Below are 25,231 nucleotides of genomic sequence, written 5' to 3'. Positions count from 1 at the left end.
AAGAACTTTCACTTTTAAAAACTTCCAACTTACACTTTTAAGAACTTACGCTTTCTTGATATCTTAACATATCATATAATGCCCCTTTAATTATAAACTGAAGTATCATACTTTTATAATCTAGTTCAATTTTAATATTACAAGCGGTAAGATTTAAACTGTACTTATTCTATTTATATCAAATTACAAATAATCCTTCAAAAAGAAAACAAAGGATCCCAGAGGGATCTTGATGCCCATCAAAGAATGATCTACGTCTGGCAATTGAAAGGGGGATCTTTTCTCTGCTTTTAAAACTTTGACAATCAAAATACAAGATGGCGGCCAGTCGGCCATTTGGCATTATTGAGGACTGATTGCTCCCAAAATACAATATGCACAACGATGGCCCTAGGGGAACCAGCATATGAAATATGAGACAGATCCTTTCAGTACTTTATGAGAAATAGCAGTAACAAACTTCAAATATCAAAATCCAAGATGGCAGCCTTTAGGCTATCTTGTTGACCAATTGGTCCCAAAATACAATATGCACAACTACGGCCATAGGGGAATCTACATACGAAATTTAAGGAAGATCTGGATCCCTTCAGAACTTCCCGAGGAATAGTGGTCGGTAGGATTAGGACAGACGGACCACGGACGAAAAGGTCATTGATGATGGTGGAAGAATGAAACAAAGTCCAACTTCATTACATAATTTTATTTAGATTTTTATTGGACGGACTTTGCAATGAAACAATGAGCATTGCACCTTATGAATGGTACATGTATATACAATCAAGAAGGGCATTCAGGGTCCATAACAAATCTACGTTGAAGGATTTTTTTTTTACATAAGCCATATTAAATACTATAATCTAAATGCCATATTGCATCTTAAAGACCGAGGACACTGACCAAGGCTCATACAAAACCATTAATATGTAAAATAGAAGAGCCACTACCACTGTGTTTTACATGTGGAAAGGGGAGATAATCCAGACTGTGTTTAAATTAAATATCAGATACATCAAATATCCTCCTTACATACATGTACTTTTAAAATTAGCAAACTCAAATTTTAGCGTTCTGATGAGGTATTGACTTATAAGCGCAATCTTAAATTCACACAACCACTAAATCTCACTTTGTACAAAATACGGAATGACATCTCAGACAAATTTTATCGCTGTGTTTGAATTAGTGCAGTGACGTGAGAATGAAAGGCATTAAAATTAACATTAGTACATGTATGTAGTCATTATATAATAACAAATTGTTAACCAACATTAAATGAGACAATTTTCAGGGTTTCCTATTTTAACTTCACAACATACGACGACAATTGTTCTGGATCAATTAAACTTTTCTCCAGGGGCAGATCAATATTGTATTCATGTGTTTGTTGTCGGCGAGGCAGTCCTCTCTTACTGCGCTGAGGAATTGGTAGCTCTGAGTGATGTGCAGGGAGGGGCTCACTGAAGAAGTACGGATGTAGCAGGGCATCCTTGGCTGAAATTCTGGACTTGGTTGGGTAAACTAGAAGTTTTTTGAGTAAGCTTAGAGCTTCATGGGTCGCATCTGGTACTATCTCTTCAAGGGGAATGGGCTGGTTATCTGGGAAGGTAATCTTGTTGTAGTCTGGTAACTCGGAGATTCCCTTCAAACAATTGCAGAATTGTATATATCAATGTACATCATATTTCATCATGGATCTATGATGCTCATTTACATTTTCATAAATTAAATCTGCCTTATCTGTTCATCACTAGAAATGACAAATTAATAAAAGTTATTTCAACATAAATTATACACACATTTTTCATCAAAATGAGTGATTTCATTCCAAGTTGAATTTTGCATATGTTTATCATACATGATGATGTACCATCTTAAGAATCCTGGTGAAGCGTGGTACTTACTGGCCATATACTCTCGTTAGGTGTTCCCAGCACCCTTAACACACAGCACAACTGTTCTATGTCATTTTCTCCCTGAATATAATGCAAATATATCTCTTATACACACTTTAACATTAATAAATATTATCAAACGATATCAGCAATGGATAACAGAAGTTATGACATTTAACAATCATAAAACATAATCAGATATAATTACATACAAGTAAATGAAAGTTATAGATACATATGAAAGATTCATTCCTGTTGATTATACCGCTAACTATGAAGTATTTTTCTATTATTCAACCATGATTGATGAATTGTTTTTTATCTATCCAAAGCCTGTTATAGAAAATGACTGAAGAACATGATTATTATGTACTATTGATGTGAAACAGCTCATACTGTATACTTGAACATTTATGTGAGGGGGAAATTTACGCTAAATTATGCCAAGGATGGGACGTTTTAGCGCGTAAATTTCCCTCCCTAATTCTATTTTGTTTATATATGAAACTATGTGGCAAAAAATTAACAGGTATATTTATCACGAAAATAATAACAAAATAGTTACATTTCCTAATCACGAAATTAAACACACCCAAAAATACCTGTGTTTACAGTATAACACAGTATCTATAGGGTAATGAAATAAATGTTTTACTATAATGTTACTTACAGGGAATAGTGGAGAGTTGTTCAGTAATTCTCCAAATATGCATCCAACAGCCCTGAAGTATGCATTCAAGAAAAAATTCACGAAATAAACAGTTATATCAACAATGTTACCAATGTACATATATTTCATACACATGATACATTATAGAAATTAGCTAAATGGACCAGAACACTTAATTGTATATATTATATTTCAACACGTGTATCTGACATTTACTGTGACCGACACTTTACAACTTTTCCAAATATCAAACATTAAATTTCTGTGACTCAATTTGTACAACTAAATATCAACATAAAAATGCTGTGACTAAATTTGTTACCAAATATCACCAAAGCATTTAACTGTGGCTAAATCTGTACTTACCAAATATCAACACCCTCATCATATTTCCTGGCTCCATACAATAGTTCTGGGGCACGATACCATCTGTGACAAAAGAAGTTGGTTACTACTGTTTTCAAATGCCATATGTGCGTTTTTTTAGAAAACGTTTTGTAAAGTCATCTGAATTGGAATGATCGCGTGGTATAGTGGTAAAGCCACCAGCTCTTCAGTCAGCCAGCCAGCCATGGCAGCCCCTACAGAAAGCTTAAGTGTGCAGCAATATTGCTGCAATATAACACCTATATATATAGCAGCACACTGATCTGTGTGTGGCAAGTTACTGCAGCAATTGAGCAATTCTGGCACTATTGGCGCACAAACATTTTATTGCAGATATATTGCCGCAACATTGCAGCTTTTCAAAACCTTCGTGCAGGAATAGTGCCGAAAATTGTACCAGAGGTATATCCTGCACCAAAGTCTTGAAGTATCTTGCAGCAATATTGTGGCAATATAATGCGTCATTGAATTTGATCACGTTTGTTGATGAAGTTTAAGCAATGTGATCTTATTGGTCATTTTATGTCACAAATTTGTAAATGTTTAACTTTCTTAAAATCATGTATACTGGCCCACTTATTTTTCATTTCATGCTAACACGGTAGTTCATCATTAACAAGAGGCCCATGGGCCTTAACGGACCAAATAAATCCAAAGATCATTGCATTGTAAGTCCATACTCGTAACAAGAATAAAACAAGAGGCCCAGAGGGCCTGTATCGCTCACCTGGTTTGTAATGCCAAATAATTTTCTGAATACAGGTTCATTGTTTCTTTTCTGAAGGAATTTTAATATTAACCTCTAAATCCCCTATTGGGCCCCACCCCTCCTGCCCCCTGGGGGTCAGAGCCAAAATTTATACAAGTTCTGTTCCCCTTCCACAAAGGATGTTTCTGGCCAAATTTGGTTACAATCCATGCAGAACTCTATGAGAAGTAGCGATTTAAAGGATTTACCTTTCCCCTATTGGGCCCCACCTCTCCTACCCCCAGGGGATCATAGCCAAAATTTATACAACTTCTGTTCCTCTTCCCCCAAGGATGTTTCTGGCCAAATTTGGTTACAATCCATGCAGAACTCTAGGACAAGTAGCGATTGATAGAATTTACCTCTATTTCCCCTATTGGGCCCCGCCCCTCCTGCCCCCTGAGGGTCAGAGCCAAAATTTATACAAGTTCTGTTCTCCTACCCCCAAGGATGTTTGTGGCCAAATTTAGTTACAATCCATACAAAACTCTAGGACAATTAAGTAGCAATTTAAAGAATTTACCTATAATTCCCCTATTGGGCCCCGCCCCTCCTGCCCCGGGGACCAGAGCCAAAATTTATAACAAACTCAGTTCTTATTCTCCCAAGGATATTTCTGGCCAAATTTGGTTACAATCCATGTAGAACTCTATGACTAGTAGCGATTTAAAGGATTTACCTCTATTTCCCCTATTGGGCCCCACCCCTCCAGCCCCCGGGGGGTCAGAGCCAAAATTTATACAAGTTCTGTTCCCCTTCCCCCAAGGATGTTTGTGGCAAAATTTAGTTACAATCCATGTAGAACTCTATGACTAGTAGCGATTTAAAGGATTTACCTCTATTTCCCCTATTGGGCCCCGCCCCTCCTGCCCCCGGGGGGTCAGAGCCAAAATTTATACAAGTTCTGTTCCCCTTCCCCCAAGGATGTTTCTGGCCAAATTTGGTTACAATCCATGCAGAACTCTAGGACAAGTAGCGATTTATAGGATTTACCTCTATTACCCCTATTGGGCCCCGCCCCTCCTGCCCCCTGGGGGTCAGAGCCAAAATTTATACAAGTTCTGTTCCCCTTCCCCCAAGGATGTTTCTGGCCAAATTTGGTTACAATCCATGCAGAACTCTAGGACAAGTAGCGATTTATAGGATTTACCTCTATTTCCCCTATTGGGCCCCGCCCCTCCTGCCCCCAGGGGGTCAGAGCCAAAATTTATACAAGTTCTGTTCCCCTTCCCCCAAGGATGTTTCTGGCCAAATTTGGTTACAATCCATGCAGAACTCTAGGACAAGTAGCGATTTATAGGATTTACCTCTATTACCCCTATTGGGCCCCGCCCCTCCTGCCCCCAGGGGGTCAGAGCCAAAATTTATACAAGTTCTGTTCCCCTTCCCCCAAGGATGTTTCTGGCCAAATTTGGTTACAATCCATCCAGAACTCTATGACTAGTAGCGATTTAAAGGAAATGTTGACGGACGGACGACGGACGGACGGACGACGGACGGACGGACGGACGGACGACGGACGCCGTGCCATGACATAAGCTCACCGGCCCTTCGGGCCAGGTGAGCTAAAAATGACTCTTGTGATTTTCAAACTTTTATATTAATACCTTACTTGTTTAAATATAAACCATGCAGCTAATGGCTATGGTGCCACAACTATATGTGTGGCTTTGGTGCGGCTTAGTGTGTGGGGCAATGGTGTGGCAAGTGTGTGCTGCAAACTCATTTACATACAAAAAGTATGTATTGTGGCAATATTGCTGCTATATTGTATTGCTGCAACTATGTACCAGAGGCCTTATATTTCTGTAAGGGAGGGTTCAATCTCTAGCACAGATAGGAAACTGTCAGGCTAGTCACCCACCTATATATACAATGATATGGGTTTTATTAATGTCAAAGGGATAAACAGCAGGCATTGTATGTTTTCTACACGCTCATTTACATAAGTTATATAGTAACTTTTTGTAATTAATATAAGACAAATAAAGATAGTATCATGTTATGTAACAAAATAAGTCAAGAATTTATGGCCTTTTGTGAGCCCAGCATTGCATGGCCTTTTGTGAGCCCAGCATTGTATGGCCTGTTGTGAGCCCAGCATTGTGTGACCTGTTGTGAGCCCAGCATTGTATGGCCTGTTGTGAGCCCAGCATTGTATGGCCTGTTGTGAGCCCAGCATTGTATGGCCTGTTGTGAGCCCAGCATTGCATGGCCTGTTGTGAGCCCAGCATTGCATGGCCTTTTGTGAGCCCAGCATTGCATGGCCTGTTGTGAGCCCAGCATTGCATGGCCTTTTGTGAGCCCAGCATTGTATGGCCTTTTGTGAGGCCAGCATTGCATGGCCTGTTGTGAGCCCAGCATTGCATGGCCTTTTGTGAGCCCAGCATTGTATGGCCTTTTGTGAGCTCAGCATTGCATGGCCTGTTGTGAGATTAGCTTTGTATGGCCTTTTGTGAGCCCAGCATTGCATGGCCTGTTGTGAGCCCAGCATTGTATGGCCTTTTGTGAGCTCAGCATTGCATGGCCTGTTGTGAGTTTAGCTTTGTATGGCCTGTTGTGTGGTCAGCATTATATGGCCTGTTGTGAGGTCAGCATTGTATGGCCTGTTGTGAGGTCAGCATTGTATGGCCTTTTGTGAGGCCAGCATTGTATGGCCTGTTGTGAGGTCAGCATTATATGGCCTGTTGTGAGGTCAGCATTGCATGGCCTGTTGTGAGTTTAGCTTTGTATGTCCTTTTGTGAACCCAGCATTGCATGGCCTGTTGTGAACCCAGCATTGTATGACCTGTTGTGAGCCCAGCATTGCATGGCCTGTTGTGAGCCCAGCATTACATGGCCTTTTGTGAGCTCAGCATTGCATGGCCTGTTGTGAGCCCAGCATTGCATGGCCTGTTGTGGGTTTAGCTTTGTATGGCCTGTTGTGAGCCCAGCATTGCATGGCCTGTTGTGAGCCCAGCATTGCATGGCCTTTTGTGAGCTCAGCATTGCATGGCCTGTTGTGAGGCCAGCATTGCATGGCCTTTTGTGAGGCCAGCATTGCATGGCCTGTTGTGAGGCCAGCGTTGCATGGCCTGTTGTGAGCCCAGCATTGCATGGCCTTTTGTGAGCCCAGCATTGTATGGCCTTTTGTGAGCTCAGCATTGCATGGCCTGTTGTGAGTTTAGCTTTGTATGGCCTTTTGTGAGCCCAGCATTGTATGGCCTGTTGTGAGCCCAGCATTGTATGGCCTGTTGTGAGCCCAGCATGGTATGGCCTGTTGTGAGCCCAGCATTGTATGGCCTGTTGTGAGGTCAGCATGGTATGGCCTTTTGTGAGCTCAGCATGGTATGGTCTTTTGTGAGCCCAGCATTGTATGGCTTGTTGTGAGCCCAGCATTGTATGGCTTGTTGTGAGCCCAGCAAGGTATAGCCTTTTGTGAACCCAGCATTGCATGGCCTTTTGTGAGCCCAGCATTGTATGGCCTGTTGTGAACCCAGCATTGTATGGCCTGTTATGAGCCCAGCTTGCATGGTATGGCCGGTTGTGAGCCCAGCATTGTATGACCTGTTGTGAGCCCAGCAAGGTATGGCCTTTTGTGAGCCAAGCATTGCATGGCCTGTTGTGAGCCCAGCATTGTATGGCCTTTTGTGAGCCCAGCATTGTATGGACTTTTTGTGATCCCAGCATTGTATGGCCTGTTGTGAGCCCAGCATTGTATGGCCTGTTGTGAGCCCAGCACGGTATGGTCTGTTGTGAGCCCAGCATTGTGTGACCTGTTGTGAGCCCAGCATGGTATGGCCTTTGGTGAGCCCAGCATTGCATGGCCTGTTGTGAGGTCAGCATTGTATGGCCTTTTGTGAGGCCAGCATTGTATGGCCTGTTGTGAGGTCAGCATTGTATGGCCTGTTGTGTGGTCAGCATTATATGGCCTGTTGTGAGGTCAGCATTGTATGGCCTGTTGTGAGGTCAGCATTGTATGGCCTTTTGTGAGGCCAGCATTGTATGGCCTGTTGTGAGGTCAGCATTATATGGCCTGTTGTGAGGTCAGCATTGTATGGCCTGTTGTGAGGTCAGCATTGTATGGCCTGTTGTGAGGTCAGCATTGTATGGCCTGTTGTGAGGTCAGCATTGTATGGCCTGTTGTGAGCCCAGCATGGTATTGCCTTTGGTGAGCCCAGCATTGCATGGCCTGTTGTGAGGTCAGCATTGTATGGCCTTTTGTGAGGTCAGCATTGTATGGCCTGTTGTGAGCCCAGCATGGTATTGCCTGTTGTGAGGTCAGCATTGTATGGCCTGTTGTGAGGTCAGCATTGTATGGCCTGTTGTGAGGTCAGCATTGTATGGCCTGTTGTGAGCCCAGCATGGTATGGCCTGTTGTGAGCCCAGCATGGTATTGCCTTATGTGAGGTCAGCATTGTATGGCCTGTTGTGAGGTCAGCATTGTATGGCCTGTTGTGAGGTCAGCATTGTATGGCCTGTTGTGAGGTCAGCATTGTATGGCCTGTTGTGAGCCCAGCATGGTATGGCCTGTTGTGAGGTCAGCATTGTATGGCATGTTGTGAGCCCAGCATGGTATTGCCTGTTGTGAGGTCAGCATTGTATGGCCTGTTGTGAGGTCAGCATTGTATGGCCTGTTGTGAGGTCAGCATTGTATGGCCTGTTGTGAGCCCAGCATGGTATGGCCTGTTGTGAGGTCAGCATTGTATGGCCTGTTGTGAGGTCAGCATTGTATGGCCTGTTGTGAGCCCAGCATGGTATGGCCTGTTGTGAGGTCAGCATTGTATGGCCTGTTGTGAGCCCAGCTTGGTATGGCCTTATGTGAGGTCACACCTTCAAATGTTTCCTATCGTTTACTGCCCTTACCTAGTGGCTACCTGATGACTGTACTGCCGGTCACCCTTGTTTTGGAACACTCTGGCCAGTCCAAAATCGGCTATTTTTAGATGACCAGTGGAACTTATCAACAGATTAGCTGGCTTGAGATCCTACTCAAAATAGAAACAAATATAGATTATATATCATTGTATATATTTGTCAGTTCATTCAACATTGCAAAAATTTATTGACATTGTGATGCTGACTAAAACATGGAACATTCAATAATGAAATCTTATATTTAGCATGAAAAAAAAGAATATATTACATTTTGGAAATTATCTTTTATACCCCATTTCCCACATGTGTCTGGATACAAAACAATTTCAATATTTTAAAACTATTTTTCATTCAATCAAGATTTACTGGTGCATATTAAGCATTTCTAATATATTAGTGCAAATGAAAACAAATATTAACCGTAGAATTTTACTTTGTATTACAAACATGTATAATAAACTTACCCTATGCATAATATTATTTTCGTGTGAGAAGGCGACACCTTTTAACAGCATCAGCATGTAGGATTTGACCTGGGCCTCGGACAGAGGGTGATCCGAGTTCTTGATGACCTCTGAGAGGTCAGACAACATGTACTCAAACACCAGTACCAGACTACTGCCATGGGGGAACACTTCACGAAGGTTCACAACCTGTCATAACATTCAGTTATTAGGTCCTATGGACAGCTGAACTCTTTTAAGGACTTGTTAAGTTTTTGCAAAGTGAAGGAAAGCCAGAGAAAAGCCACCAAGCTCCAGTCAGTAGCAGGCTTAACTTTTTACCAAGAAGTTGGCATCTTTAGTGGTGTATACAATATCCTATACAGCACTGATCACTTTTAGATCTATTAGGCTTTATTTTGACCATCTAGCTTAATGTTTTAAGCATTGATGTCACTTTCTTTTAATTTCTTTGAAGTGTGAAAGATATTTTGTAAACAACGTGACAAAAAATTTGTAAATCCGCATAGCAAATTCTCAAAAAAATTTGCAAACTAAATTTATTTCATAATCCAATAAAATTAAAATAAATAGTGATATCAATATATATTTTTCTAACTACTTGATAATGTAAAATATGTTTAAACATAGAAGTACGATTCCAAAGATTTTAAAGTGATTATTTAAAAATTTTACAAATCAATACTGTCAACGTTGATGTCTCGTGACATTAAGATAAATTGTTGGATTTGTGTGGCATTCTTAATTTTTTTCTTCATAGAGGTATGAAGATAAAGAATCAGCCAATGAGGAAGTCAGATTTAGTATGAAAACAAAGAAAATTTAATTATATAGAAATGTTACTCTTCAAAATGTGCATTCATAGCTATGGTTTGTCTTTGAGAAAATCCCCTTTATACTATGTCTTTGAGAAACTCCCCAACACCAGCTTCAGTTGATTATACTTACATACGGGTTCTCCTCTATTTCTTGTAAGGCCTTTATTTCTCTGAAAACCAAATAAAATGTTAGCAACCATATACAGTATTACCCAGAGTACAGTACCTTTGGCGTTATTTCTGATTAAAAAATGATTTTAAAGAAGAAACTGTGTCTGTATTATAGGTATAAGCTTTTATAACAACAGAAGAAACTGTATCTGTGTTATAGGTATAACCTTTTATAACAATAGAAGAAACTGTATCTGTATTATAGGTATAAGCTTTTATAACAATAGAAGAAACTGTATCTGTATAGGTATAACCTTTAATAACAAAAGAAGAAACTGTATCTGTATTATAGGTATAAGCTTTTATAACAATAGAAGAAACTGTATCTGTATAGGTATAAGCTTTTATAACAATAGAAGAAACTGTATCTGTATAGGTATAAGCTTTTATAACAAAAGAAGAAACTGTATCTGTATTATAGGTATAAGCTTTTATAACAATAGAGAAGAAACTGTATCTGTATTATAGGTATAAGCTTTTATAACAATAGAAGAAACTGTATCTGTATTATAGGTATAAGCTTTTATAACAATAGAAGAAACTGTATCTGTATTATAGGTATAAGCTTTTATAACAATAGAAGAAACTGTATCTGTATTATAGGTATAAGCTTTTATAACAATAGAAGAAACTGTATCTGTATAGGTATAAGCTTTATAACAATAGAAGAAACTGTATCTGTATATAGGTATAAGCTTTATAACAATAGAAGAAACTGTATCTGTATTATAGGTATAAGCTTTTATAACAATAGAAGAAACTGTATCTGTATTATAGGTATAAGCTTTTATAACAATAGAAGAAACTGTATCTGTATTATAGGTATAAGCTTTTATAACAATAGAAGAAACTGTATCTGTATTATAGGTATAAGCTTTTATAAACAATAGAAGAAACTGTATCTGTATAGGTATAAGCTTTTATAACAATAGAAGAAACTGTATCTGTATTATAGGTATAAGCTTTTATAACAATAGAAGAAACTGTATCTGTATTATAGGTATAAGCTTTTATAACAATAGAAGAAACTGTATCTGTATTATAGGTATAAGCTTTTATAACAATAGAAGAAACTGTATCTGTATAGTAACAAGAAAATATATAGTAAAGCTTTTATAACAAAGAAGAAACTGTATCTGTATTATAGGTATAAGCTTTTATAACAAAGAAGAAACTGTATCTGTATTATAGGTATAAGCTTTTATAACAAAAGAAGAAACTGTATCTGTATTATAGGTATAAGCTTTTATAACAATATAGAAGAAACTGTATCTGTATTATAGGTATAAGCTTTTATAACAATAGAAGAAACTGTATCTGTATTATAGGTATAAGCTTTTATAACAATAGAAGAAACTGTATCTGTATTATAGGTATAAGCTTTTATAACAATAGAAGAAACTGTATCTGTATTATAGGTATAAGCTTTATAATAACAAAAGAAGAAACTGTATCTGTATTAGGTATAAGCTTTTATAACAAAAGAAGAAACTGTATCTGTATATGTATAAGCTTTTATAACAATAGAAGAAACTGTATCTGTATTAGGTATAAGCTTTTATAACAAAAGAAGAAACTGTATCTGTGTTATAGTATAAGCTTTTATAACAAAGAAGAAAACTGTATCTATATAGGTATAAGCTTTAATAACAAAAGAAGAAACTGTATCTGTATTATAGGTATAAGCTTTTATAACAATAGAAGAAACTGTATCTGTATATTATAGGTATAAGCTTTTATAACAATAGAAGAAACTGTATCTGTATATAGGTATAACGCTTTTATAACAATAGAAGAAACTGTATCTGTATTATAGGTATAAGCTATATAACAATAGAAGAAACTGTATCTGTATTATAGGTATAAGCTTTTATAACAATAAGAAGAAACTGTATCTGTATAGGTATAAGCTTTTATAACAATAGAAGAAACTGTATCTGTATATAGGTATAAGCTTTTATAACAATAGAAGAAACTGTATCTGTATTATAGGTATAAGCTTTTATAACAATAGAAGAAACTGTATCTGTATTATAGGTATAAGCTTTTATAACAATAGAAGAAACTGTATCTGTATATAGGTATAAGCTTTTATAACAATAGAAGAAACTGTATCTGTATTATAGGTATAAAGCTTTTATAACAATAGAAGAAACTGTATCTGTATTATAGGTATAAGCTTTTATAACAATAGAAGAAACTGTATCTGTATTATAGGTATAAGCTTTTATAACAATAGAAGAAACTGTATCTGTATTATAGGTATAAGCTTTTATAACAATAGAAGAAACTGTATCTGTATTATAGGTATAAGCTTTTATAACAATAGAAGAAACTGTATCTGTATTATAGGTATAAGCTTTTATAACAATAGAAGAAACTGTATCTGTATTATAGGTATAAGCTTTTATAACAATAGAAGAAACTGTATCTGTATTATAGGTATAAGCTTTTATAACAATAGAAGAAACTGTATCTGTATTATAGGTATAAGCTTTTATAACAATAGAAGAAACTGTATCTGTATTATAGGTATAAGCTTTTATAACAATAGAAGAAACTGTATCTGTATTATAGGTATAAGCTTTTATAACAATAGAAGAAACTGTATCTGTATTATAGGTATAAGCTTTTATAACAATAGAAGAAACTGTATCTGTATTATAGGTATAAGCTTTTATAACAATAGAAGAAACTGTATCTGTATTATAGGTATAAGCTTTTATAACAATAGAAGAAACTGTATCTGTATTATAGGTATAAGCTTTTATAACAATAGAAGAAACTGTATCTGTATTATAGGTATAAGCTTTTATAACAATAGAAGAAACTGTATCTGTATTATAGGTATAAGCTTTTATAACAATAGAAGAAACTGTATCTGTGTTATAGGTATAGGTATAAATAAAAAAAGCTTTTATAACAATAGAAGAAACTGTATCTGTATTATAGGTATATAAGCTTTTATAACAATAGAAGAAACTGTATCTGTATTATAGGTATAAGCTTTTATAACAATAGAAGAAACTGTATCTGTATTATAGGTATAAGCTTTTATAACAATAGAAGAAACTGTATCTGTATTATAGGTATAAGCTTTTATAACAATAGAAGAAACTGTATCTGTATAGTGTATAACTTTTAAGCTATTATAACAATAGAAGAAACTGTATCTGTATTATAGGTATAAGCTTTTATAACAATAGAAGAAACTGTATCTGTATTATAGGTATAAGCTTTTATAACAATAGAAGAAACTGTATCTGTATTATAGGTATAAGCTTTTATAACAATAGAAGAAACTGTATCTGTATTATAGGTATAAGCTTTTATAACAATAGAAGAAACTGTATCTGTATTATAGGTATAAGCTTTTATAACAATATCTGTAAGGTATAACTGTATAACTGAAGAACTGTATTGTATTAATAGGTATAAGCTTTTATAACAAAAGAAGAAACTGTATCTGTATTATAGGTATAAGCTTTTATAACAATAGAAGAAAAACTGTATCTGTGTTATAGGTATAAGCTTTTATAACAATAGAAGAAACTGTATCTGTGTTATAGGTATAAGCTTTTATAACAATAGAAGAAACTGTATCTGTATTATAGGTATAAGCTTTTATAACAATAGAAGAAACTGTATCTGTATTATAGGTATAAGCTTTTATAACAATAGAAGAAACTGTATCTGTATTATAGGTATAAGTATTATAGGTATAAGCTTTTATAACAATAGAAGAAACTGTATCTGTATTATAGGTATAAGCTTTTATAACAATAGAAGAAACTGTATCTGTGTTATAGGTATAAGCTTTTATAACAATAGAAGAAACTGTATCTGTATATAGGTATAAGCTTTTATAACAATAGAAGAAACTGTATCTGTATTTAATAGGTATAAGCTTTTATAACAATAGAAGAAACCCTGTATCTGTATTTTAGGTATAAGCTTTTATAACAATAGAAGAAACTGTATCTGTATTATAGGTATAAGCTTTTATAACAATAGAAGAAACTGTATCTGTTGTATATATAAGCTTTTATAACAATAGAAGAAACTGTATCTGTATTATAGGTAAAGTTTTTATAACAAATAGAAGAAACTGTATCTGTAATATAAGCTTTTATATAACAATAGAAGAAACTGTATCTGTGTTATAGGTATATAGCTTTTATAACAATAGAAGAAACTGTATCTGTATTATAGGTATAAGCTTTTATAACAATAGAAGAAACTGTATCTGTATTATTAGGTATAAAGCTTTTATTAACAATAGAAGAAACTGTATCTTTATTATAGGTATAAACCTTTAATAACATAGAAGAAACTGTATCTGTATTATAGGTATAAGCTTTTATAACAATAGAAGAAACTGTGTCTGTATTATAGGTATAAGCTTTTATAACAATAGAAGAAACTGTATCTTGTATTATAGGTATAAGCTTTTATAACAATAGAAATGAAACTGTATCTGTATTATAGGTATAAGCTTTTATAACAATAGAAGAAACTGTATCTGTATTAGGTATAAGCTTTTATAACAATAGAAGAAGACTGTATAAATTCTGTATAGGTATAAGCTTTTATAACAATAGAAGAAACTGTATCTGTGTTATAGGTATAAGCTTTTATAAAACAATAGAAGAAACTGTATCTGTATAGGTATAAGCTTTTATAACAATAGAAGAAACTGTATCTGTATTATAGGTATAAGCTTTTATAACAAAAGAAGAAACTGTATCTGTATTATAGGTATAAGCTTTTATAACAATAGAAGAAACTGTATCTGTATTATAGGTATAAGCTTTTATATAACAATAGAAGAAACTGTATCTGTATTATAGGTATAAGCTTTTATAACAATAGAAGAAACTGTATCTGTATTATAGGTATAAGCTTTTATAACAATAGAAGAAACTGTATCTGTGTTATAGGTATAAGCTTTTATAACAATAACAATAGAAGAAAATAGAAGGAAACTGTATCTGTGTTATAGGTATAAGCTTTTATAACAATAGAAGAAAACTGTATCTGTATTATAGGTATAAGCTTTTATAACAATGTAGAAGAATAAGCTGTATAACAATAGAAGAATTATAGGTATAAGCTTTTTATAACAATAGAAAGAAAAACTGTATCTGTATTATAGGTATAAGCTTTTATAAACATAGAAGAAACTGTAAACTGTTGATAGTCTAAGTGTTATAGGTATAAGCTGTTATAGGTATAACAAATTAGAAGAAACTGTATCTGTATTATAGGTATAAAGCTTTTATAACAATAGAAGAAACTGTATATGTATTTATAGGTATAAAACTGTATCTTTTATAAGCTTTTATAAGAAAAGAAAACTGTATCTGTATTATAGGTATTAGCTTTTATAACACAATAGAAGAAAACTGTATCTGTGTTATAGGTATAAGCTTTTATAACAATAGAAGAAACTGTATCTGTATAGGTAAGCTTATTATACAGCTTTTATAACAATAGAAAAACTGTATCTGTATTATAGGTATAAGCTTTTTTATAACAATAGAAGAAACTGTATATGTGTTGTAATAGAGGTATAAGACTTTTATAACTGTATCTGTATTATAGGTATAAGCTGTTTATAACAATAGAAGAAACTGTATCTGTATTATAGGTATAAAGCTTTATATAACACATGTATGATAGAAAAACAATGTATCTGTATTATAGGTATAAGCTTTTATAACAAAGAAGAAACTGTTCTTATATAGTTATATGCTTTTATATAAGATAACATGTGTATCTGTATTATAGGTATAAGCTTTTATAACAAACAGAAGAAACTGTATCTGTATTTATAGGTTATATAGCTTTTATAACATAAAGAAGAAACTGTATGTACTGTGTTATAGGTATAAGCTTTTATAACAATTATGTAGAACCAATATAACTGTATCTGTATAGGTATAAGCTATATCTTTTATAGGTAGCAATAGAAGTGTAAACTGTATCTGTAGGTATAATGACATATCTAGCATATTAAGACAAGAAGAACTGTTATCTGTATGGTATAAAGAGATTTATATTAATGTAGAAACATCTGTATTATAGGTATAAGCTTTTATAACAAAAGAAGAAACTGTATCATGTATATAGTAAGAACAGTGTATAATATAATGAATGTTATACTGTATAATAATGACTATTATATTCCGGACTGTAACATGGTACTATGTTTTATATAATGTATAGAAGAAACTGTACATGTATTATAGTATAACGGCATAACTTTATAATGACAGATGTATACTTACATGTACTTTACTGTACATGTGTATATAATGACTTTTAGATCTACTGTACATGTATGTATAATGACAGATCTACTGTACATGTATGTATAATGACAGATCTACTGTAACATGTATGTATAATGACAGATCTACTGTACATGTATGTATATAATGACAGATCTACTGTACATGTATGTATAATGACATATCTACTGTACATGTATGTATAATAACATATCTACTGTACATGTATGTATAATGACATAAATCTACTGTACATGTATGTATAATGAATAGATCTTTCTGTACATGTATGTATAATGACAGATTCTACTGTACATGTATGTATAATACATATCTACTGTACATGTTTGTATAATAGCAGATCTATAATGTTCAGACTAGATGTCATACTGTATCATGTATGTATAATGACAGATCTACTGTACATGGTATGTATAATGACATATCTACAGTTACATACTGTATTAAATGACCGATATGTATAATGACAGATCTTATGTACAATGTATGTTAATGACAGTCTACTGTAACATGTATGTATAATAACATTTCACAGTTTATACTGTACATGTATGTATGTATAATGACAGATTCTACTGTACATGTATGTATAATGACATATCTACTGTACATGTATGTATAATGACAGATCTACTGTTACATGACAGTATGTATAATGACAGATCTACTGTACATGTATGTATAATGACATATCTACTGTACATGTATGTATAATGACATATCTACTGTTACATGTATGTATAATGACATATCTACTGTACATGTATGTATAATAACATATCTACAGTAACGTACATGTATGTATAATGACATATCTACTGTTCATGTATGGTATAATGACAGAATCTTCTGTACATGTAGGTATAATGGACATATCTACTGTACATGTAGGTATAATGACATATCTACTGTACATGTATGTATACTAATAATGACATATTTACTGTACATGTATGTATAATGACAATATTTACTGTACATGTATGTATAATTGACATGTATCTACTGTACATGTATGTATAATGACAGATCTACTGTACATGTATGTATAATGAGATCTACTGTACATGTTATGTATAATGACATATCTACTGTACATGTATGTATAATGACAGATCTACTGTACATGTATGTATAATGACAGATCTACTGTACATGTATGTATAATGACATCTACTGTACATGTATGTATAATGACAGATCTACTGTACATGTATGTATAATGACATATCTACTGTACATGTATGTATAATGACATATCTACTGTACATGTATGTATAATGACAGATCTACTGTACATGTATGTATAATGACAGATCTACTGTACATGTATGTATAATGACATATCTACTGTACATGTATGTATAATGACAGATCTACTGTACATGTATGTATAATGACATATCTACTGTACATGTATGTATAATGACATATCTACTGTACATGTATGTATAATGACAAGATTTACTGTACATTGTATGTATAATGACATATCTAATGTACATGTATGTATAATGACATATCTACTGTACATGTATGTATAATGACATATCTACTGTACATGTAGTATAACGACAGATTTAATGTACATGTATGTATAATGACAAATTTACTGTACATGTATGATAATGACAGATCTACTGTATAGGTATGTATAATGACATATCTACTGTACATGTATGTATAATGACAGATCTACTGTACATGTATGTATAATGACAGATCTACTGTACATGTATGTATAATGACAGATCTACTGTACATGTATGTATAATGACAGATACTGTACATGTATGTATAATGACTGATCTATGTATGTATAATGACAGATCTACTGTACATGTATGTATAATAACACATATCTACTGTACATGTATGTATAATAACAGATCTACTGTACATGTACGTTATAATGACAGATCTACTGTACATGTATGTATAATGACAGATCTACTGTACATGTATGTTATAATGACAGATCTACTGTACATGTATGTATAATGACAGATCTACTGTACATGTATGTATAATGACAGATCTACTGTATAATGTATGTATAATGACATATCTACTGTACATGTATGTATAATGACAGATCTACTGTACCATGTATGTATAATGACAGATCTATGTATAATGACATATCTACTGTACATGTATGTATAATGACATATCTACTGTACATGTATGTATAATGACATATCTACTGTACATGTATGTATAATGACATATCTACTGTACATGTATGTATAATGACAGATCTACTGTACATGTATGTATAATGACATATCTACTGTACATGTATGTATAATGACATATCTACTGTACATGTATGTATAATGACATATCTACTGTACATGTATGTATAATGACATATCTACTGTACATGTATGTATAATGACATATCTACTGTACATGTATGTATAATGACAGATCTACTGTACATGTATGTATAATGACATATCTACTGTACATGTATGTATAATGACATATCTACTGTACATGTATGTATAATGACAGATCTACTGTACATGTATGTATAATGACAGATCTACTGTACATGTATGTATAATGACATATCTACTGTACATGTATGTATAATGACATATCTACTGTACATGTATGTATAATGACAGATCTACTGTACATGTATGTATAATGACATATCTACTGTACATGTATGTATAATGACATATCTACTGTACATGTATGTATAATGACAGATCTACTGTACATGTATGTATAATGACAGATCTACTGTACATGTATGTATAATGACATATCTACTGTACATGTATGTATAATGACATATCTACTGTACATGTCTGCAGGCATGTTTAACAGAAGTGGTAGTTTCATTTCTTAAACATTACTTATAATTGTCTTATGAACAATTTAATTAAAATATATAACGTGTTAATTTTCATAACACGGGTCTTCTTTGTTTCCTGCCGTCGTCCTAATTACCGCATGTTAGATGACTTTCACTGCCCAAGACGGCAAAACAGCGAAATTAATCTTCAATATTAATATAGATTATGGAAGGAATCTTGCATTATGTTAGTGTAGTAACCTTATGCCATCAATATATATTTCCGGCTGTTATTGTTGTTTTTAGAAACTTAAAATTTAGTTTTCAGAAATGTAATGGGCCTTTAAAGGTATTTATTGAATACACTAATGATTTCTGATACAGGACTTACCGCAACATACTTGATTTCCGATCCAAGACTAACCTCCACATACTTGATTTCTGATACAGGACTTACCTCCACATACTAGATTTCTGATACAGGACTTACCTCCACATACTTGATTTCTGATACAGGACTTACCTCACATACCTGATACATTCCACATACTTGATGTCTGATACTTACCTCCACATACTTGATTTCAGATACAAGACTTACCTCCACATGCTTGATTTCTGATACAGGACTTACCTCCACATGCTTGATTTCTGATACAGGACTTACCTCCACATACTTGATTTCTGATACAGGACTTACCTCCACATACTTGATTTCTGATACAGGACTTACCTCCACATACTTGATTTCTGATACAGGACTTACCTCCACATGCTTGATTTCTGATACAGGACTTACCTCCACATACTTGATTTCTGATACAGGACTTACCTCCACATACTTGATTTCTGATACAGGACTTACCTCCACATACTTGATTTCTGATACAGGACTTACCTCCACATACTTGATTTCTGATACAAGACTTACCTCCACATACTTGATTTCTGATACAGGACTTACCTCCACATACTTGATTTCTGATACAGGACTTACCTCCACATACTTGATTTCAGATACAGGACTTACCTCCACATACTTGATTTCTGATACAAGACTTACCTCCACATACTTGATTTCTGATACAGGACTTACCTCCACATACTAGATTTCTGATACAAGACTTACCTCCACATACTTGATTTCTGATACAGGACTTACCTCCACATACTTGATTTCTGATACAAGACTTACCTCCACATACTTGATGTCTGATACAGGACTTACCTCCACATACTTGATTTCTGATACAGGACTTACCCACATACTTGATTTCTGATACAAGACTTTACCTCCTCCACATACTTGATGTCTGATACAGGACTTACCTCCACATACTTGATTTCTGATACAGGACTTACCTCCACATACTAGATTTCTGATACAGGACTTACCTCCACATACTTGATTTCTGATACAAGACTTACCTCCACATACTTGATTTCTGATACAAGACTTACCTGACCACATACTTGATTTCTGATACAGGACTCACCTCCACATACTAGATTTCTGATACAAGACTTACCTCCACATACTTGATGTCTGATACAGGACTTACCTCCAAATACTTGATTTCTGATACAGGAGACTTACCTCCACATGCTTGATTTCTGATACAGGACTTACCTACCACTTACTTGATTTCCTCGATACAGGACTTACCTCCACATACTTGATTTCTGATACAGGACTTACCTCCACATACTCTGATTACTGATACAAGGACTTACCTCCACATACTTGATTTCTGATACAGGACTTACCTCCACATACTTGATTTCTGATACAGGACTTACCTCCACATACTTGATTTCTGATACAGGACTTACCTCCACATACTTGATTTCTGATACAGGACTTACCTCCACATACTTGATTTCTGATACAGGACTTACCTCCACATACTTGATTTCTGATACAAGACTTACCTCCACATACTTGATTTCAGATACAGGACTTACCTCCACATACTTGATTTCTGATACAGGACTTACCTCCACATACTTGATTTCTGATACAAGACTTACCTCCACATACTTGATTTCTGATACAAGACTTACCTCCACATACTTGATTTCTGATACAGGACTTACCTCCACATACTTGATTTCTGATACAGGACTTACCTCTACATACTTGATTTCTGATACAGGACTTACCTCCACATACTAGATTTCTGATACAGGACTTACCTCCACATACTTGATTTCTGATACAGGACTTACCTCCACATACTTGATTTCTGATACAGGACTTACCTCCACATACTTGATTTCTGATACAGGACTTACCTCCACATACTTGATTTCTGATACAGGACTTACCTCCACATACTTGATTTCTGATACAGGACTTACCTCCACATACTTGATTTCTGATACAGGACTTACCTCCACATACTTGATTTCTGATATAACAGGACTTACCTCCACATACTTGATTTCTGATACAGGACTTACCTCCACATACTTGATTTCTGATACAGGACTTACCTCCACATACTTGATTTCTGATACAGGACTTACCTCCACATACTTGATTTCTGATACAGGACTTACCTCCACATACTTGATTTCTGATACAGGACTTACCTCCACATACTTGATTTCTGATACAGGACTTACCTCCACATACTTGATTTCTGATACAGGACTTACCTCCACATACTTGATTTCTGATACAGGACTTACCTCCACATACTTGATTTCTGATACAGGACTTACCTCCACATACTTGATTTCTGATACAGGACTTACCTCCACATACTTGATTTCTGATACAGGACTTACCTCCCCACATACTTGATTTCTGATACAGGACTTACCTCCACATACTTGATTTCTGATACAGGACTTACCTCCACATACTTGATTTCTGATACAGGACTTACCTCCACATACTTGATTTCTGATACAGGACTTACCTCCACATACTTGATTTCTGATACAGGACTTACCTCCACATACTTGATTTCTGATACAGGACTTACCTCTACATACTTGATTTCAGATACAGGACTTACCTCCACATACTTGATTTCTGATACAGGACTTACCTCCACATACTTGATTTCTGATACAGGACTTACCTCCACATACTTGATTTCTGATACAAGACTTACCTCCACATACTTGATTTCTGATACAGGACTTACCTCCACATACTTGATTTCTGATACAGGACTTACCTCCACATACTTGATTTCTGATACAGGATTACCTCCACATACTTGATTTCTGATACAAGACTTACCTCCACATACTTGATTTCTGATACAGGACTTACCTCCCACATACTTGATTTCTGATACAGGACTTACCTCCACATACTTGATTTCTGATACAGGACTTACCTCCACATACTTGATTTCTGATACAGGACTTACCTCCACATACTTGATTTCTGATACAGGACTTACCTCCACATACTTGATTTCTGATACAAGACTTACCTCCACATACTTGATTTCTGATACAGGACTTACCTCCACATACTTGATTTCTGATACAGGACTTACCTCCACATACTTGATTTCTGATACAGGACTTACCTCCACATACTTGATTTCTGATACAGGACTTACCTCCACATACTTGATTTCTGATACAAGACTTACCTCCACATACTTGATTTCTGATACAGGACTTACCTCCACATACTTGATTTCTGATACAGGACTTACCTCCACATACTTGATTTCTGATACAGGACTTACCTCCACATACTTGATTTCTGATACAGGACTTACCTCCACATACTTGATTTCAGATACAAGGACTTACCTCCACATACTTGATTTCTGATACAGGACTTACCTCCACATACTTGATTTCTGATACAGGACTTACCTCCACATACTTGATTTCTGATACAGGACTTACCTCCACATACTTGATTTCTGATACAGGACTTACCTCCACATACTTGATTTCTGATACAGGACTTACCTCCACATACTTGATTTCTGATACAGGACTTACCTCCACATACTTGATTTCTGATACAGGACTTACCTCCACATACTTGATTTCTGATACAGGACTTACCTCCACATACTTGATTTCTGATACAAGACTTACCTCCACATACTTGATTTCTGATACAGGACTTACCTCCACATACTTGATTTCTGATACAGGACTTACCTCCACATACTTGATTTCTGATACAGGACTTACCTCCACATACTACTTCTGATTTCAAGACTGACTACATACTGGATTTCTGATACAGACTTACCTCCACATACTTTGATTTCTGATACAAGACTTACCTCCACATACTTGATTTCTGATACAGGACTTACCTCCACATACTTGATTTCTGATACAGAAACAGGTGCTTACCTCCAATCTGATTTCTTACAGGACTCCTCCACATACTTGATTTCTGATACAGGACTTACCTCCACATACTTGATTTCTGATACAGGACTTACCTCCACATACTTGATTTCTGATACAGGACTTACCTCCACATACTTGATTTCTGATACAGACTTACCTCCACATACTTGATTTCTGATACAGGACTTACCTCCACATACTTGATTTCTGATACAGGACTTACCTCCACATACTTGATTTCTGATACAGGACTTACCTCCACATACTTGATTTCTGATACAGGACTTACCTCCACATACTTGATTTCTGATACAAGGACTTACCTCCACATACTTGATTTCAGATACAGGACTTACCTCCACATATACTTGATTTCTGATACAGGACTTACCTCCACATACTTGATTTCTGATACAGGACTTACCTCCACATACTTGATTTCTGATACAAGACTTACCTCCACATACTTGATTTCTGATACAGGACTTACCTCCACATACTTGATTTCTGATACAGGACTTACCTCCACATACTTGATTTCTGATACAGGACTTACCTCCACATACTTGATTTCTGATACAGGACTTACCTCCACATACTTGATTTCTGATACAGGACTTACCTCCACATACTTGATTTCTGATACAGGACTTACCTCCACATACTTGATTTCTGATACAGGACTTACCTCCACATACTTGATTCTGATACAGGACTTACCTCCACATACTTGATTTCTGATACAGGACTTACCTCCACATACTTGATTTCTGATACAGGACTTACCTCCACATACTTGATTTCTGATACAGGACTTACCTCCACATACTTGATTTCTGATACAGGACTTACCTCCACATACTTGATTTCTGATACAGGACTTACCTCCACATACTTGATTTCTGATACAGGACTTACCTCCACATACTTGATTTCTGATACAGGACTTACCTCCACATACTTGATTTCTGATACAGGACTTACCTCCACATACTTGATTTCTGATACAGGACATATACTTACCTCCACATACTTGATTTCTGATACAAGACTTACCTCCACATACTTGATTTCTGATACAGACTTACCTCCACATACTTGATTTCTGATACAGGACTTACCTCCACATACTTGATTTCTGATACAGGACTTACCTCCACATACTTGATTTCTGATACAGGACTTACCTCCACATACTTGATTTCTGATACAGGACTTACCTCCACATACTTGATTTCTGATACAGGACTTACCTCCACATACTTGATTTCTGATACAGGACTTACCTCCACATACTTGATTTCTGATACAGGACTTACCTCCACATACTTGATTTCTGATACAGGACTTACCTCCACATACTTGATTTCTGATACAGGACTTACCTCCACATACTTGATTTCTGATACAGGACTTACCTCCACATACTTGATTTCTGATACAGGACTTACCTCCACATACTTGATTTCTGATACAGGACTTACCTCCACATACTTGATTTCTGATACAGGACTTACCTCCACATACTTGATTTCTGATACAGGACTTACCTCCACATACTTGATTTCTGATACAGGACTTACCTCCACATACTTGATTTCTGATACAGGACTTACCTCCACATACTTGATTTCTGATACAGGACTTACCTCCACATACTTGATTTCTGATACAGGACTTACCTCCACATACTTGATTTCTGATACAGGACTTACCTCCACATACTTGATTTCTGATACAGGACT

General features: G+C 35.0%; 1 protein-coding gene across 1 annotated transcript in view; it reads right to left on the bottom strand.

Annotated features, from left to right (window-relative positions):
* Nucleotides 1-688: 688 nt before the first annotated feature.
* The window catches only part of LOC138336236 (cyclin-dependent kinase 20-like), a 31,059-nt gene continuing 6,516 nt past the window's right edge, over nt 689-25,231 (bottom strand). Inside the window, 7 exon segments of the mRNA XM_069285635.1 lie at nt 689-1,642; nt 1,905-1,976; nt 2,566-2,617; nt 2,932-2,994; nt 8,546-8,667; nt 9,022-9,210; nt 9,970-10,009. Coding sequence (XP_069141736.1) covers nt 1,298-1,642; nt 1,905-1,976; nt 2,566-2,617; nt 2,932-2,994; nt 8,546-8,667; nt 9,022-9,210; nt 9,970-10,009 — 883 coding nt within the window. The 3' untranslated portion in view covers nt 689-1,297.

This window comes from Argopecten irradians, chromosome 12 (genome assembly GCF_041381155.1).
Source record: "Argopecten irradians isolate NY chromosome 12, Ai_NY, whole genome shotgun sequence".
In the NCBI taxonomy this organism is placed as follows: Eukaryota; Metazoa; Mollusca; class Bivalvia; order Pectinida; family Pectinidae; genus Argopecten; species Argopecten irradians.
The sequence above is the reverse complement of the archived record's forward strand: the minus strand, read 5'-3'. Positions and strand labels throughout refer to the sequence as shown.